The 18627-nt window shown below is 32.9% G+C and overlaps 1 protein-coding gene across 1 annotated transcript in view; it reads left to right on the top strand.

Annotated features, from left to right (window-relative positions):
• The window catches only part of LOC121380896 (kinesin-like protein KIF3B), a 39621-nt gene extending 24187 nt beyond the window's left edge, over window positions 1-15434 (top strand). The window contains exons 18-24 of the mRNA XM_041509921.1: window positions 1048-1167; window positions 1929-2047; window positions 3155-3268; window positions 3653-3758; window positions 4407-4549; window positions 5505-5561; window positions 10686-15434. Coding sequence (XP_041365855.1) covers window positions 1048-1167; window positions 1929-2047; window positions 3155-3268; window positions 3653-3758; window positions 4407-4549; window positions 5505-5561; window positions 10686-10764 — 738 coding nt within the window. The 3' untranslated portion in view covers window positions 10765-15434. The remainder of the gene's footprint in view (window positions 1-1047; window positions 1168-1928; window positions 2048-3154; window positions 3269-3652; window positions 3759-4406; window positions 4550-5504; window positions 5562-10685) is intronic.
• Window positions 15435-18627: the final 3193 nt, after the last annotated feature.

Raw genomic sequence — 18627 nt, forward strand, 5'->3', positions numbered from 1 at the left:
TGAAAAGAACGCACCCCAAGTCTGTGAAATTTGTCGTGACGTAGGCATTGTTGTGCTTCGAGCAACATCTACCGGTGACATCAGAATACAAACTTTCAAAATTATTTCAAGCAATTGGGACATGGGGATTCCCATGGTATTTATCGATATAAAACCTGCTTTTTCACTCCATTTGATAAAAACGTGATCCAAGTGTGTTACAGGTTTGTAGATTAACCAAATTATAATTTATTTTCGCTGGATGGAACTAGGGTGTGCGGCTTTAATGTGTGTTTAAATGTTTTCAGCGGGACAAGTGTGAGATTTGAACAGTTTTGAATTGTTACAGATGACTGCTGTTAATGTGTGTTTAAATGTTTTCAGCGGGTCGAGCGAGAGATTTGAACAGTTTTGAATTGTTACAGATGACTGCTGTTAATGTGTGTTTAAATGTTTTCAGCGGGACAATTGTGAGATTTGAACAGTTTTGAATTGTTACAGATAACTGCTGTTAATGTGTGTTTAAATGTTTTCAGCGGGTCGAGCGAGAGATTCGAACAGTTTTGAATTGTTACAGATGACTGCTGTTAATGTGTGTTTAAATGTTTTCAACGGGTCGAGCGAGAGATTTGAACAGTTTTGAATTGTTACAGATGACTGCTGTTAATGTGTGTTTAAATGTTTTCAATGGGTCGAGTGTGAGATTTGAACAGTTTTGAATTGTTACAGATGACTGCTGTTAATGTGTGTTTAAATGTTTTCAGCGGGACAAGTGTGAGATTTGAACAGTTTTGAATTGTTACAGATGACTGCTGTTAATGTGTGTTTAAATGTTTTCAACGGGTCGAGCGAGAGATTTGAACAGTTTTGAATTGTTACAGATGACTGCTGTTAATGTGTGTTTAAATGTTTTCAATGGGTCGAGTGTGAGATTTGAACAGTTTTGAATTGTTACAGATGACTGCTGTTAATGTGTGTTTAAATGTTTTCAGCGGGACAAGTGTGAGATTTGAACAGTTTTGAATTGTTACAGATGACTGCTGTTAATGTGTGTTTAAATGTTTTAAGCGTGTCGAGCGAGAGATTCAGCAGAAGCTGGAGGAAAAGGAAGAGTTCACAGTGGGAATGCAGGAGACATATGCCTCTCTTCAACAGGAGGTCGATGTCAAAACGAAGAAACTGAAGAAGGTGACAAAATACGGACAAACTTCAAATCACTGTCTTATACAGTATTACATATAATTTCATTAACGGTTTAACAATTAATTTGGAAAAAAATATTTGCATAATAATTGGTATTTTGTTCAAAAATAGCTATAGGTTTTGCATTTTTGAGATAATATAGCAAAATTTACTAAACACCCAGAGCTAGCCCTGTTATTTTTCATGCTTATCTGCAATTAAGGTTCAAGCATGCTATTCTGGACATACACCTCAGTTTATCTGGGCAGCCTGTCGAAGACAGAGGGTTAGTTAGAGAGAAGTTGGTGTAGTGGCCTTACACTTACCCATTGACTTGTTAAACTGACTCTGGATGGGAGCCAGTACCAGGATGCAAACCCAGTACCAGGATGCAAACCCAGTACCTACCAGCCTTAAGTTGAATGGCTTAACCAATACAGCACTGGTTGTTGACTGTAGGCCTCTGAAAATTGTGAGAGCGATCGTTTCATTCACGCGTTGTTCATGCAATTCTAATTTTGTGTTGCCTATTTTTTGTTCACACAACTTTGGAGCACCATTTACATGGATATAATGGGTTACGCACAAACTTTGGAGCACCATTTACATGGATATAATGGGTTACGCACAAACTTTGGAGCATCATTTACATGGATATAATGGGTTACGCAAAAAGGCAATGGGTTACCAGGATTGATTAATCGATAAATGGGTCACACAGATTTTCAGTTGTGAGAGGCCTGTGACTGTTTGTATTTGTGTTGCAGCTGTTCAACAAGCTGCAGGTGACGAAGCGAGAGATTCAGGACCTGCAGGAGGAGCACGTGAAGGAGCGACAGGAGCTGGAGCAGACTCAGATGGAACTCACACGCGAACTCAAACTCAAGTAAATACACTCACACTCAGACTCAGATGGAACTCACACGCGAACTCAAACTCAAGTAAATACACTCACACTCAGACTCAGATGGAACTCACACGCGAACTCAAACTCAAGTAAATACACTCACACTCAGATGGAGCTTGCGAACTCAAACTCAAGTAAATACACTCACACTCAGACTCAGATGGAACTCACACGCGAACTCAAACTCAAGTAAATACACTCACACTCAGACTCAGATGGAACTCACAAGCGAACTCAAACTGAAGTAAATACACTCAGACTCAGATGGAGCTTGCGAACTCAAACTCAAGTAAATACACTCACACTCAGACTCAGATGGAACTCACACGCGAACTCAAACTCAAGTAAATACACTCACACTCAGACTCAGATGGAACTCACACGCGAACTCAAACTCAAGTAAATACACTCACACTTACACTCAGTATACGTATAAACAGTGGAACCTCTCAAAACCAAACCCTCTGGTAACTGGAATTTCAAAACCGAACATTTTACAGGGTCCCTTTTTAAAAATCATTACAGATCTTAATCAGGGATTTATCTCATTTCAGCTTTTTTTGCATAAAAAATTACCTTTATATAGATATTTCAGCTTTTAAAATATATTTTCAGCTTATGTTTTAAAATAGGTATCACATCCCTGCTTAATATGTGGAAAGCAGACATTTTTCTTGGTCCCAAGGGTGTCCGGTTTAACTCAATATGTTCAGGCATTGCCAAAAAATGTCAAACAAAACCCACATTTTTGTATCTCCTAACTTCAAGGGCCATAACTCTGTCAAATAGGGGTAAATCACCATTAAATTCAAACTTGTTCAGTAATAGAACATGATAAAGCTATGCACAAAATTTCAGCTCAATATATTGAGGCATTGCAAAACAAAAGTCATAGAAACTATAATTGGGACAGACAGAAAGAAGTACGGAGATGAAAGCTTTAATCCCCTCCAGTTGGACTGGTAGTGGACTAATAATACCAACATTTTCAATGTATGTGATACAAAACAAACTGCAAATAAACTACATTGATGTGTTTTGTTTTTGCAATGCATTTATTACTTAATTTCTCTTCTCTTTGTTCAGACTGCTGATTATAGAAAATTTTATTCCACCTGAAGAGAAAACCAAAGTTCAGAACCGAGCTGTGTATGATGAAGATGAAGACATGTGGAAACTGAGACCACTCGCAAACAAAAAGTGAGTTCTCAACTATACTAGCTCCCAGTCAGATAATCTCTGAGATAAGAAAATATACAAATATGTTTTGTCCTTTATGAAATGTTCTTTAATTTGTAATTTTGAAGTAATCTGAAAATTAACATATCTTTTTTCCTTTCTTTTTAATTCACATTTCAAGTTATACAGCACAAAAAAGGTGCAAAAACAGAAAATTATGTATCGCATGCTACTTGTCATTCTGTGATAATGCCCGTGTTACCACACTTACAAACTCTGTAATATCACATTTTATAACTTGTAATTTGCTCTTGGCTATAGAAAAAGAAACCAGTTGTTTTGTTCAGTGACACACACACTTGCACAATAATAATTTCTCAAACACTATTCTTTACTGGATTTCAGCTCCCAGACAATGGCAAAGAGACCTGTGTCTGCTCTTGGTAACCGACGTCCTGTCTCAGAGTTTTCAAAAATGGCATCTGCCATGGGAGGTAACCCAAGATATAAGGTAATGGACTTTAACATTAAATATTGAGAATTTTTAACACTATAGGGTGTATACTACCAAATCAAATCCCATAGACGACAATAATAACATATGTGGCTAAAACTCCTACCTGCAGCGTATCAATCGACATAAACGCCACGGAGATGAATACTACCACCTCTCACACTTAAAGTGAATCAGAAAAAATTGGGAGTCGAGCTGCTCGTTTCTGAGATAACGGATAGCGTCTATGACTACCCTAGTTTTGCACAAAATTCGAGTACTTTTTTTTACAGGTACCCCATACATGTTTCAAGCACAAGGCTACTTAACACACTGGTACTAGATGAAATAAAATTGCTTTTTTTTTTACCCAGATGAAACTATTATTTTTTACAACCAACACTCACATTTATAACCAATCACAGGACTTGTGGTGTTCACTTCTCTATCAAAAATTGGGTGCACCTCGAACTTTGACCCAGCCGGAAGTTATTTGGTCTAGTACTACCTTCAGTGTACAGACTCTGAATGTGCAGGTCGTGAATCTATTAAAAAGCATTTTGAAAATAATTAAATGAAGTTTTTATTTTACTGATTGTTTTGTCATATCTCATTTATAACATAATATCGTTGGCTTGTGCTCATATTAACATTTGTTCTTGTAAGGGTGAAAACATTCTGCAAGTGGAACTGGACATGCCGAACCGGACGACCCGTGACTATGAGGGTCCGGCCATAGCGCCCAAGGTGCAGGCCGCTATTGACACAGCTCTCCAGGAGGAGGAAGATATCGATATTGATGGTAGCAGGTGAGAACATGTGGAGAAAGTTTGTTTTCTTTAACGACACCACTAGAGCACATTGATTTATTCATTGTCGGCTACTGAATGTCAAACATTTGGTAATTTTTCCATTAGTAGCAAGGGATCGTTTTTATGGACTATTCAACAGACAGTATAGCATATACCATGGCCATTGATGTACAAATCGTGGTGCACTGTTTGGAACCAGAAATAGCTAACTATTTATTATGTAACATTCAGAAGCTCTAGATATTGGTGGTAGTGGGTGAGAATATGTAATGAAAATGACTGATTGAATAATTGTGAAAGATGTCAGATTAATATTTATTAATATGTAGTGGGATATATATATAGAAATTGATGGTAACATGTGGAAACATGGCAAGTTAAACTACAGTGGAAGAGGGCAGCTATTTAATATGTAATGTTTAGTGAAATAAATTAAAATGTCGGTGAATGGTATTGTTAGTAGTTATTAGTGAAGATAACATACTTTTTCATCCTAAAAGGTCTTATTCTACTGAAGAGTGCTTGGTACTTGAATCAGAGAATAACCTGAAATTGGTGAAATGACATTCAATACTTTAAAAATAATTTGTTTTTTATTTTATTTCATTTTTGTTTTATTTTTGTTTGTCCACTGTTCTGTTTTCATCTTGGAAAGTCGCCCAAATTTCACAGGCAAAATGACTGATTTGCATTCCACAGCTGCAGTTAATATATCCACTAAGTTGACTAGATCCGAAATAAATTCTATGTCCGTACATTATTATTTGTACTTGGTGACTCTATGTATTATGAACTCAGTCTGGTACTTTGTTGCAGTGGTGAAGCCTGCAATCACCCAAGTTGCACTTGCACAAGTTTGAGATAAAATTGCAGACTTACAGAAGCTATATTTATGTTAAGAATAAAAGTCTATTACAATTTAATTAATAATTCATCTCTTTTACTTTGTCAGTGCTGGACTTTTCAATCCAAAAGCAAGAAATCCTAAGAAGAGAGAAAAATCAGCGAGGTAAGATAGTGGTTTTTTTGTTTTGTTTTTTGTTGTTTTTTTGTTGTTTTTTTAATATATTTATTGTCCCAGATATTTATATATTGATAATGTCCAGGTTGGGGCCCTGAAATCATTATCTAACAATAGATACATAAATATAAAGTGCATTCAGTAAAATTACTAGTTAATTCAAATAGTCAAATTTGGAGCACAAAATTAATGACAGACTAAATATATAATAAAAAAGAAATTAAACAGATAGACAGAGAGAAAAGAAGAAAAGAAAAATCCATATTTCCAAATATAGAAAACAAACGTTATTGGCTTTTAGGTTACACAAAAAACACACCACCAACAGTATGTGTCTTATATTGGAGTTATTTTTAACTATTAAGGCTAAATTTAATTTTCTAGACATCTTTGCTAAGGTGCCCAGTTTTCATCAAACTCTTTATGTGAACAGTTTTTATAGAGTATGTATTTCTCTATTTGTAATTTATCTGGAATTACATTTTTAATTCCAGTTATATGAAGTATATTCTTTTGAAGTTTTGTTCTATATATATATATAAAGCTTTACATTGACAATAAGCCAATTCACAAATTTATGATTTGTATGTATGCTGCCGAATAGAACCATACTTTTATCAAGCTGAATATATTCGTCTTTTTGCTGTAACCATTGTTCTATAGTTTTCCAAAGTTCACTGACTTTAGGGCAATGTTTCTGGTTGCTGATTACAAAAGTTACAAGTACTGGAAGCAATATACTTTATTTTATATAAAAACTAATTTGTTGGTATAATCCTATGTAAAATTTGGTACTGAAACCATAATAGAGTTGGGTCTTTCAAAATCATAAATGGAAGACTATAATACTTTGCCCATTTTGAAGTAGGAAAACAGCATCCTTCACGAGAATATTTCAATTATGATGTAGGAACTACAGTAGCATTATTCAGTACTTTATATATTTCTCTACTTCCTGATTTGTTTTTCGCAAGAAGCTTTATTTTCGAAGGAAATACTGGATGTTTAGGCACTTCGTATGTTTGTTTATTTAAATTTGTTTTGTTTCGTATAAATAATTTGATTGCACATATTAAAGACGCATATTCTAAAAAAATTGATCGTATATTATATTTTGCATTAAAAGTGTTATAATCCATAAACTGCCCTTGGCTATCTAATAAATCATATAAAAATATAACGCCTTTTTTCAATGAAATTCTTATATAATATAGGTTTTCTGTCTATTAGTATATTACTATTATTCCAAATGTTCAAACTTAGAATTTCTTCTTCATTTTGAAATGTTAATTTTTGTTGAAATAAGATCCAACTATTTAATACATCCTTCCAAAACATATTTTTAATTTTCTTTATCCTAAGCTGAATTAAAAAATCACCTTGTATAACTAAGTCTCTGGTTGTTAAACCTGTTATAGACTGAAAAATATTTGCCAATTTAGAATTTGACCCAAACAGTCTTTTTATCCAAGTCAGTTTTAATGCTGTAGAGAAATGTATAATATCTATCATTTTAAGCCCACCTTTTTCATAATCTTGCACTAGTATTGTTCTTTTTATCCAGTCAGGTTTGTTTTGCCATACAAAATTAAAAAGTAATTTATTTATTTGTTTTATTATTCTTTCCGGTGGATTTGGTAAAGAAATAAGTAAATGCGTTATTTCGGGTATTACAGGGTGTATACTACCAAATCAAATCCCATAGATGACAATAGTAACATATGTGGCTAAAACTCCTACCTGCAACGTATCAACCGACATAAATGCCACGGATATAAATACTACCACCCCTTACACTTAAAGTGAATCAGGAAAAAATGGGGGTCAAGCAGCTCATTTCTGAGATAATGGGTTAGCGTCTATGACTACCCTAGTTTCACACAAAATTCTAGTACTTTTTTTTACAGGTACCCCATACATGTTTCAAGCACAAGGCTACTTGACACATTGGTACTAGATGAAATAAAATTGCACATTTTTTTTACCCAGATGAAATTATTATTTTTTACAACCAACACACTCACATTTATAACCAATCACAGGACTTGTGGTGTTCACTTCTCTATCAAAAGTTGGGTGCACCTCGAACTTTGACCCAGCCGGAAGTTATTTGGTTTAGTACTACCTACAAGCGATTTTACCACAATAATTCTACCCAAAACGGTTAATTTTCTTGTTGGCCACTGTTTAATAGATTTCTTCATTTCCAATATTTTTTATTCATAATTTTCATCAATCATTTGTTGCATATTTAGAGAAAAGTTTATTCCTAATAGACTAAAAGATTCAGCTCCCCATTCTAGCTTCCATTTTGATGGATGAAAGACCTCTTTTGAGAATTTCTTACTTCCTATCCATATAATTTTCGATTTCGAGTAATTTATTTTCAAACCAGAAACATCTGCATACATGTTTAATACACTTAAAGTATCGTCCTTGGACTGGAGTGATCCGTCTAAAATAAAGGTGGTATCATCTGCATACTGAGATAGAAGGTATTCTTCCCCATCAATATGTATTCCTTTAATATCCTTTGAATTTCTTATTAATATTGCTAGAATTTCAGCATATATGATAAAAATATAGGGGGATAGTGGATCGCCTTGCCTACAACCCCTTTCTAACTTAAAACTTTCTGATAGAAACCCATTTTGTAATATTCGCGACACAGAATTTTTATAAAGAGTATTTATCCACTTTTTTATTGAATATTTAAAGTTAAAAATATCTAGTGTTTGTTCAATAAAATCCCAGGAGACCGAGTCGAAGGCTTTTTCAAAATCTACCAAAACCAACATACCTGGTATTTTTTGTCTTTCTGTATAGTCCATTATGTCAAATATTAATCGTATATTTTCACCAATGTACCTGCCTTTGATAAAACCAGTTTGATCTTTAGCAATAATTGTATCAAGTACTGTTTTTATTCTATTGGCTTTGCATCCTGAAGCTATTTTGTATATACAGTTCAATAGGACGCCAATTTTTGAAAAACTGCTTTGGTTTATTTAATAATTAAGTAATAATTTCTAATTTTTGAGTGTTGGACATTTCATTTATATTATAACTATAATTAAGAGATCTAACAATAAAGCGACCTAGGTCAATCCAAAAGAATTTAAAAAATTCAGCCGTAAAACCATCTGAACCAGGGCTTTTATCGTTTTTCATATTTTTAAGACATTCTAGTGCTTCACTATATTTTATTTCTCCTTTTAAGCCTTCTGCTACTGCATCTGATAGATTATTTGCATTAATATTATTAATATTTTGGATGTTATCGCCAGTAGATGGATTTCCTTTTAGAGTATAAGTTTTCATAGAATTTTTTAGTTTCCTCTAAAAAAATTGTTTGTTCTGTTATTACATTACCGTTATCTAATTCTATTTTGGGAAAAAATGGAGGTAAGATAGTGTTAATATAACAATGATGTGAATACTTTTAATGGCCTCTATTCTAGAATTTCCAAAGAGTTTGCTCATTTAATAATTATTATACATTGGTCAAAATAAGCCAAAATTAGGTTCAGCATAGAATTAATTGGTATAATTTGTTTCTTAGTACGAACAAACTCAGAATTTAGTTTTTTGTAATGTAGCACGATCCTGAACAATCGACCAAATTAAGAGATTTCAAAGAGATAAGTTTAATATATTAAATTGCATAATGATTGGTATCAGATTTATAATAAGAAAGTCTTATTTTTGCAGATTTTGGTCAACAAAATTCTGCTTTTGTTTTGTTCCAAGGAACCTGTTATGCCAGTTTAGTCTAACAGCGTGAATAGCTGTTTGTTATGAATAAAAGTTTAAAGTTTGTTATGTTTAATGACACCACTAGAACACATTAATTTATTAATCATGAGCTATTGGATTTCAAACATTTGGTAATTTTGATATATAGTTTTAGAGAGGAAACCCGCTATATTTTTCCCATTAGTAGCAAGGGATCTTTTATATGCACCATCCCACAGACAAGATAGCACATACCACTGCCTTTTATATACCAGTCGTGGTGCACTGGTTGGAATGAAAAAGAGCCCAATGGGCCCACTGACAGGGATCAATGGAAGACTGACCACACATCAAGTGAATGCTTTAGCAATGGGTTACGTCCCGCCCCCAGTTATGAATGAAGGCACAACTTTTGTTACAAAAAAAATATATATATATGGTTCCTATGACATGATTGGCCCTTTTGAACTTGGCTTGTAGAATAAATTTATGCATCCACTATCATAGAAACTTAATGTACTGTTTATGTTCTGTACCAGTAATGAATCTTTACAAAAATAAATGAAGAAGAACAGGTCGATTATATTTTATTTTATAACTGACACAGTAAGCTACTGCATTGATTTTTGGACCCAGTTCTGTTTATGAGTAATTGCAGACACTTGCTTAAAGCATAATTTATGGCACTTGTCTGTTTTGTCAATATTATTTATCTAAGCTTAATTTGAGCTGGACTTTGAAATGTGCAGTGGTAGTCTGTAGAAAACTGTCAGATAATATAAACTTTGTGTTAACCTTTAGACTACTGGATTAATTTTTGACAAAAACCACATTAACTGGGTACAAGTTTATCATTTTTACTGGCATATATTCACTTAAATGTTTTATAAATACATGAAATAAAGTTCATATATGAATTCTGACCAGAATTGTTTTTTAAATTCATATTGCAATATTTGGTGATTTTTTTCGTTGATGGTAAAACGATAAAATGTATTATCAAATTAGCTGTCACAATCAGCTATCTATCCCAGAAAATGACTGCGATATGCCGCCATTGTTGTAATACTTGCCGAAAACCACTTTTTGAACTCAAAATTTCAAGGTATTTTCAAAATAAAAGCCACTATTTTGAAAAGAAATATTTTTTCTTTTATTATATTTCCATTTCCGGTGAGTGCCATGTGCAGAACGGCAGAAAATATGAATTGGGAAATGCTCTGTATACAGTATACAATATGTCGACCGACGTGACATTGGGTGAGATATTTCACCTGCAGTAGTCAGAAGGTTAATGAAATTTTTTATTTTATAATGTAGCAAATTGCTTGTCCTTTATAATTTTATATAACCTGTGTGTAATCATTTTGTTTTCAGACCTAAAACTGCAAGTAAAAAGTCTTTAGGAGTTTCAACACCAATGTATCCAACGTCTCGTGGACTGGTTCCAAAGTGAAATCAGAATAACGTCTGTTTATGGTACAGAGACATATTGGACGTGTTTCATAGTGAAATCAGATTAACTTCTGTTTATAGAACCAACGCTGACTGCTTTACACTTTGGCATTTTAACAGAACAGATGGTGTATTTATCAGAAGCACAAATGATCGGCTTACCGTTAATTTTATGCAACATGAAATAGAATTACAAGGACCCGTGCTTATACAACTTTGAAGTTCAGATTGAAGACTTAAGTAAAGTCTCCTGACTCTACATGCTCTTTTTATGGACTCAGCTTTATTAAAGTCTAAAGTCTGGATTCTAAAGTTTTATAAGAACAGAGAAAGCTTTCACCGAGTATTATTGTACAGTATGTCTATACTTACATGATTTATGTGTTTATTACGGGATAAAACTTGTCCACCTGCATGTGTTGCCACTGTCAATGGTTGTGTAGAAAATACTTTATTTTTGGTGAACACCTGTGATATTACAGTTCTGTCCCTTGCTGCTGTGTCCATGCTGACATGGGTTGCCTGATCGTCTTTGTCATATGAGTGTCTTGTATGAGAATAGCTGATTGTATAGCAACCGCTGAAATCATAATGTTAGTCTTGTCACAATTGGCTATTGTCGTAGGAGGCACTTGTAACTCGTATCGAGTGGTGTAGCCTTTAATGTAAGAATTACTCTGTGCTTCCTGCTGAGGCCAACCGTAAAGAAAAATTATCTATAATTTTATAATATAATCTATAATATAATCTGAACAAAAACAATTTTCCATCAATTTAAAAAAAAAAAAAATTGGTCACTGATCCTAATTTCAGAGATGAGTATATTTTCTGTTTTGAGTAAATATGTATTTCGAGGTACTATAAACACCAGGATGAGCCATTCATTGGATTTGTCAAACGTGGTAAAGTAAGTAAGACCTGTAATTTAATGGTAAACATTTGGTAACCATCACAAGGATTTTCTACTAATAGCTAGGGTTAGAGTTTTAATATATGAATAATAATAATAATAATAAAATAACAACTCAACAAACCTATAACTAAAATAATGGATTAAACAGCAGTAAATTGGGTTTTTTAAATTAGAAGTGTGGCCTCAATGAAGATCCGTTGTACCATTTTTTTGAATGAAGAATTTTGGACTGATGACCTTAAATTTTGATTAAAAGTAAAAATGCTGATCACTAGTTTGCTAGCTGTATTGATTACTGATATCTGTGTAACGATGTACATTTGATTGTGATTTGTTTTGAAAGTTTTTACAACATCCTGGTCAGATTGAAGGGTTGGCTTGTATAATAGGGTTACCTTTAAGTAAACTGAACCATTGTGGGACCAAATGTTTCTGTTATCTTTTGGTAAGTTTGTGTGTTTGTTACTCCTTTCGCCTGGTTCTCTGTGAATGTAGGGATGTAATAAAGAAAATACTTTTCTGGTGCACTAATAAAAGCATACTGGCAAATCTAGGAATATCACCCAAACAAGAATTTGTGTAGCATACTGTAATTTGGGAGAAAAATGCATGCATATACAGTTTTGCCTTGTTTGCGCTCAACCTTATGTCACAAAATGTGTATGCATGCATTATTTTCATTGCATATATGTACTGCAGATACCAACAGTTGTTTATGAAATTCTGTATTCGTAAAAAAAAACAAACAAAAACAAAGCATAATATTAATCTAGTTTAAAGTTTGATTTAGGATAAAGTTAACGTGATTTATTCCAGTACCTACATGGCCCGTTTTTAAAAATATATTATTTGTTGGGACCTGAATAATCGAATTTTCAGCTAACTAAACTTACAATGTTGATTTATTCATGTATGTTAGTTATAGCAATAAGAAAGCAAAGTGAGGATAATGTACAAATATAGACGAAGCATTTTGTATGGTTTATTTGAACAGGTCTACCCTGGGAATGGAGGGAATAAATAACTAGATATATTCTGATGTATCAGTGTTTGTTGTGTGATTTTATATTTGTTACCAATACCTAAAAACAAAAACAATTCACAAAACAATTAGTCTTTGAATGTAAAACACATACCTGCATAAAGATATTTGTTTCTTATTGCTGTCACTTTCACCTGGAAAAACTTAATCATTTTATCGGTGATCTTAAATACTGATCTGTGAAATAAAGCTTTGTTTCCATTTTATGTCATTGATGTGAAATTTGGCTAGTATTGAGCACCGCATTTCCATTAAAGGCACGATGGAACATATGAAGTCATGCATTATATCTAACATATATTTAAGTAAGCTAAATATCTTTAACCTTTTGTTTTTTAATCAAAACCCTTCTATTTTGTATTTATTGAAATTGACTGCTCTCGTTCCACAAACAGATTGTTATGCTGACTAGGGCTTGTTTTTTCATATCATATTTATTCCAGTATTTTGTTTTCTTTGACAGGAGTAAATGTTTATTTATGTATACATGAGAATGTAATATATTATGTTTGATACCTAACTTAATAAAATGTGATATGTTGTATAGATTATGGTAAAACGTTATTTAGAAGGTCACTTGCAGGACTTGTGAAAACTGGTCTCATTAATGAAACCCTAACTCAACCACATCTGTAGTCCACTGATTCAGAAAATGGGACTTAAAACCAAACTATTATATATATGTTTATATATATATATATATATATATATAATATATATAGTCTTTGTATTAATTACCGGTAAATAAATAATTAAAATGAAACCAAAACAGTTACTCAGAAACAGACCTTTAGTTAATATTACAATGCATACTCGTGAGATGGTATATTATAAAATATGCACATTGTTGTTGATCTTTAAGTTTTGTTGAATTTTTTTTTTATGAATTATTTTTATGATGTATTGTATAAGTAGATAGTGTTCTGTTTTTGACAGTGATAAGAAAACCTATCTGTTAAGAAAGGCATGTCAGTCATAAAGATGTGAAACTTTCTTCTTCTGTCATTCATTTAGAGGTCCGATGTAAATCAGATGGGTCAGACTGTCTATTTCACATCTGGCCATGTCTTAAGTGTGTTCATCTGTGATAACTATTTCCAAATACCAAAAAAAGGAAAATATTCTACCTAATGCCTTGATGTTAATTACCTGAATGTTCACCATACATTGACAATACTTAAAGTTAAAGTTCTAAAATCCAAGTGAATAACATGGATTTATTATCCATATGGTTCAACATAACCGAGTTAATAATCATCATACAAAGCACACGTGTAATGACATAATTTTTGGAAATGACATCATGTTATGACGTTGCTTCCCCAGTCTTAGCTCAGACTGCATGTGGAATATGACGTCATTTCATCGTTTCCTTCAAGTTGTGGTTGAATAATTTTGAGACGGTCCTTGCTATTCTAAAAACAAAACAAAAATAAAAATATGGATAATAAAGAAATTATTACACTCGCAGCTTGTGTATCGTACTGATTTTACGAAATTCGCTCGGGCAATACAAAAATCCTGACACTCGTTTCGTAATATCAATACGACATACAAGCTCGTATAATAATCTATATATATCAAACTGTTACTGTACAAACAATCCAACTATTTATCACTTTATTATTCATGGATTTGAATCATATTTTTTTATTGGCAATATGACAATTTTTTTACTGAAGAAAAACTTTGGTTGAAGTAGGGGTTTTTCATTTCACATTTAGTGATTTTATTTTGTGTAATTTTTATTTATTTAGGCTTTTTATAAAATTGAGCTTCGTATTTATTAAAATGATTACGTCTAGCAAAGGTATAAAACTGCTACTTAGACTTATTTTAGATGGTCATGTTCTGATATCAGTTTATAAAATTAAAGCAACCTAAAACTGTTTTTTACTTACCGGTACAGTGAATTGTTGGTGCATAAATATTTATTGCCAAGTTAATGCATTTGTAGTTATTTATAATTAATTTAACATCTGTCGGTATTGTTTTATACACATTTTTAAAGATTTGTACTTTATTACTGTGAAATTAGTTGTAGGTTAACTGTGTCACAATTTATTTTCCAGTACTAGATATCAATTAACTGACACTGAATTATAAGAAATACCTGAATGCAAAATATTTTTCTTGTTTTTAACTTCTCAGTTACTGTGAACTGGATTCTTATGTGATTGACAAAGTGTTAATTTTTTTTACTAATAAATCAATGTGCTCTAGTGGTCTTGTTAAACAAACTTTAAGTCCGTTTTTTTTTCAGAGAATGAAGTGTGCTTAAATTTAATGTTCTGATTCCAGTTGAAATCCTAATTCTTATTGCAAAATATCTGTAATATCCATTAACAATTCCTTAAAGGGACACACCCTAGTTACGTTTATTTGTTAACCATTACGGCGTTGTTTTTCGCTATTAAACCCCACTTTTCACAAATAAAATTGCACTTTACTTACATTTTATTATTTAGAATACACATTTCCATTCACCTGAAGTGCTTTTTGGTAATCCTGATGTGTGTAAAAGCACGAAATGCATTTTTTGCTTTTTTTTCACAAAACGTGTTGTCGAGAGAAAACAGTTAAGCAAGCAAGGTCCAATCTATTTTTAATGTCACAGACGTTGGTATATCACGTGACCGTTATCATTTTGGTTCGGTTTGTTTTCTCGTGCACGGTTCGCGCAATCAACATCCGATTTGTTGTTGTTCATTTGTGAGATTTTTCTTCACAGTTCATGAACATTTTCAGTAACAATAAAGTTCAGACAAGTAAGTGTCTCAATACAAAACATTACAAACCCTTAAAACGAATAATTTTGCTAAGTCTTACGATATCTGGAGAGGGGATACAACCAGGACAGAACAGTTGGAACATGTCCAGGAGAGGTGAAACGAACACACCCCAAGTCTGTGAAATTTGTCGTGACGTAGGCATTGTTGTGCTTCTACCGGTGACATCAGAATACTAACTTTCAAAATTATTTCAAGCAATTGGGACATGGGGATTCCCATGGTATTTATCGATATAAAACCTGCTTTTTCACTCAATTTGATAAAAGCGTGATCTAAGTGTGTTACAGGTTTGTAGATTAACCAAATTATAATTTATTTTCGCTGGATGGAACTAGGGTGTGCGGCTTTAATATGGACTGCACTGCACCGACTTAACCACTGGGCCAATTATGGGCAATATTTGATCCCCCTTACCAGTAGATGATTGAGTTAGGTGTTTCATAACTTCAGTTTTATATACAATGTATATCTCTCTCTCTCTCCAGTCTTATATTTTGCATCAATCTGTATGGATACTATAATTGACAAGTTCTTGTAATATTTAAAGTTTATAGTGTAATTTTTTTTATCATTTATTGATTACATTTGTAGTGCAAAACAGTTATCATAACCAAAATGTTTTTTGTTGTAATAAGTTACGGTTATTCCAGAAATAAATATATATCTTGCTGTGTTCGAAGTTAAATATGTACATCCTTACATATCTGACAAATATCAAAAATGTTATTAATATATATTAAAGAACGTTAATCTTCATTCAGCTTGGTCAGAAGTAAAATGTACAAGTTATGTTACAATTCAATCACTTTTGATCTGTTTAATTTGATGCATTGTGTTTTTGGGATGGGTTGCATTGGGGATGTAACTCCTAGCTTTTGCACAAGTAATCTTTTTCAATCCACCAACCCTCCTAGTTGAAAACTACAATAAAATAAATTACTCCCCTGCCTTTAATTACCATTAGATTTCCCCAGTATTTTGTCCTGATACTCTCTTAAAGAATATTCCATGAAAAAGCAAAATGTCAGGTAGCGAAATTTACTTGGCTTTTGTCGATAAAGGTGTTGTGGTTACAATGTAGTATGTAAAATCTGCCTCATTATAATGGTGTTCCGCAATTTTTGTGGGGGAAGTCTAATGGTAAAGGAGAGTAACTTATCATAGTTGTTAACCATGTTGTTCGGACTTTAGTAGTATATGCCCATTTGTCTTACTAGTACCATTACAACAACTTTCCTCAACTAATACAGGACCATATTGTATCAATGTGTGTATAAAGATACGCTGAAATGTTCTCTCGTTCTTTATTTCTGGAATAACCCTTTTACCAACAGTCATAATTATGTTTTATATTTATTATGTTTGTGGGAATTATTAATCATATTTTGTGTTGACTCCGTCCATTTAGTTACTTTTAATTTTTTTTTTTTTTTTTTACATTCCTATTCATTTTCAGGTTGCTATAATTTGCATACAGTAACAGTATCTTGTTTGTGCCAATCTAGTGTTCTGATTTTGGAACTCTTGGTTACCTGCAAAATAAACATATTTGACTCTTCATCAGTTTGTTCTTTTGTCTTATGGTTGAAGCACTCTGTCCCGAGCAAGCAGTAAGACAGACTATATTGCTAAAACAATGCTAGATGGTTAATGTACTTTTTACCATTAAATTCAGTCTTATGCATGATCGGTCTAGGATCGATCCCCCTTGGTGGGCTGTTTCTCATTACAGCCAGTGCACCACAAAGGCAGTGCTATCCTGTCGGTAGGATGATGCATATAAAATATCCCTTGATACTAATGGAAAATGTCAAATGTTTAGACATCCAATAGCCTATGATTAATAAATCAATGTGCTCTAGTGGTGTCGTTAAACAACAAACTTTTAAACTCTTCTTTTTTTTTGTTGCCAATAATTCAGTTACTCTTTATCTAAAAGATTTTATCCATCTTCCCCATGTTGAAAAGATCAAACTCGCTCACAGATGAACAAAATATATTTATTCACAAACAAAATAAGCAGCACAAAATCATAATTTTTTGTGGAAAACAGGGTGTTTTAAATGTATTTTTTTTTATGTAACCTGACCAACTTGTAAAAACTGCCCATCTCATTTTTTTTGCAATAAATAACTAAGTAAAGCAACTAATAAAATTTGTAGATCTGGTTATATGAATCCAAACATTGTTTTAAAACATGACTATATAAATACCCTGGTTGTTCAAATTTATAAGATAAACTAATACTCCTGTCCGATGCATCTGCTGTCAAACTCTAATGACTGCAGACGTGTTGGACTAATTATACTCCTACTGTTCACAATATCTTGGTATAAATTGATACTACCCTCTGTGGAGAGAGGTCACACTGCATCCTTTCAAGACATAACACACTTGCAAGCCTTGACTTTATCATTTTTCAGTGGTAGCTCACTGGGCTACCAGGTTATGAAAGCTGGTAGCCCTCGGTAAAAATCAGAATCCACATAATTTTAATTTAAAAAAAATTAAAACGAGAAAACAACCAAATTATTTATTTTAATTTAAACATGTTTTAGGTGTTTAAGCATCTTGTTGACTGTGTAGTAACTGGATGTGCCAAAAAATGTAGTAGCCCGGCGGACTACCGTGTTTAGACATCTGGTAGCCCAAGTGAGAAATCGGTAGCCAAAACAGCCCGGGCTACCGCTAAGGTCGAGCCCTGACTTAATAAGAACATTTACTGTGTGTCTGTTTATTCCTTACATATTTATAAAAATAGGATTAATGGACAATAAATAGAGTATTCAATTTGGGACCATTTATTAGCAAGTTTACAACCAACAGCTGACGATTAATAAATCAATGTGCTCTAGTGGTGTTGTTCAACAAAACAAACTGAACAGGCATTGAAACATGTCTACAAACAGGTTGCCACATGTCAAGAATGATACATCGTTTCCCACAAAATCTTATTAAATATAAACCACCACATAAATTGTATTTTTCGAGTGTTGCCATATTCAAATATAAAATATACACATATTATACTGATGGAAATAAATATCAGGGGTGGGAATTCTTTGGTATCAACTGCTTACCTCTCAGGAACATTGCGTTTCCTCACATTTTAATCGT

This window comes from Gigantopelta aegis, chromosome 9 (assembly GCF_016097555.1).
Source record: "Gigantopelta aegis isolate Gae_Host chromosome 9, Gae_host_genome, whole genome shotgun sequence".
NCBI lineage: Eukaryota > Metazoa > Mollusca > Gastropoda > Neomphalida > Peltospiridae > Gigantopelta > Gigantopelta aegis.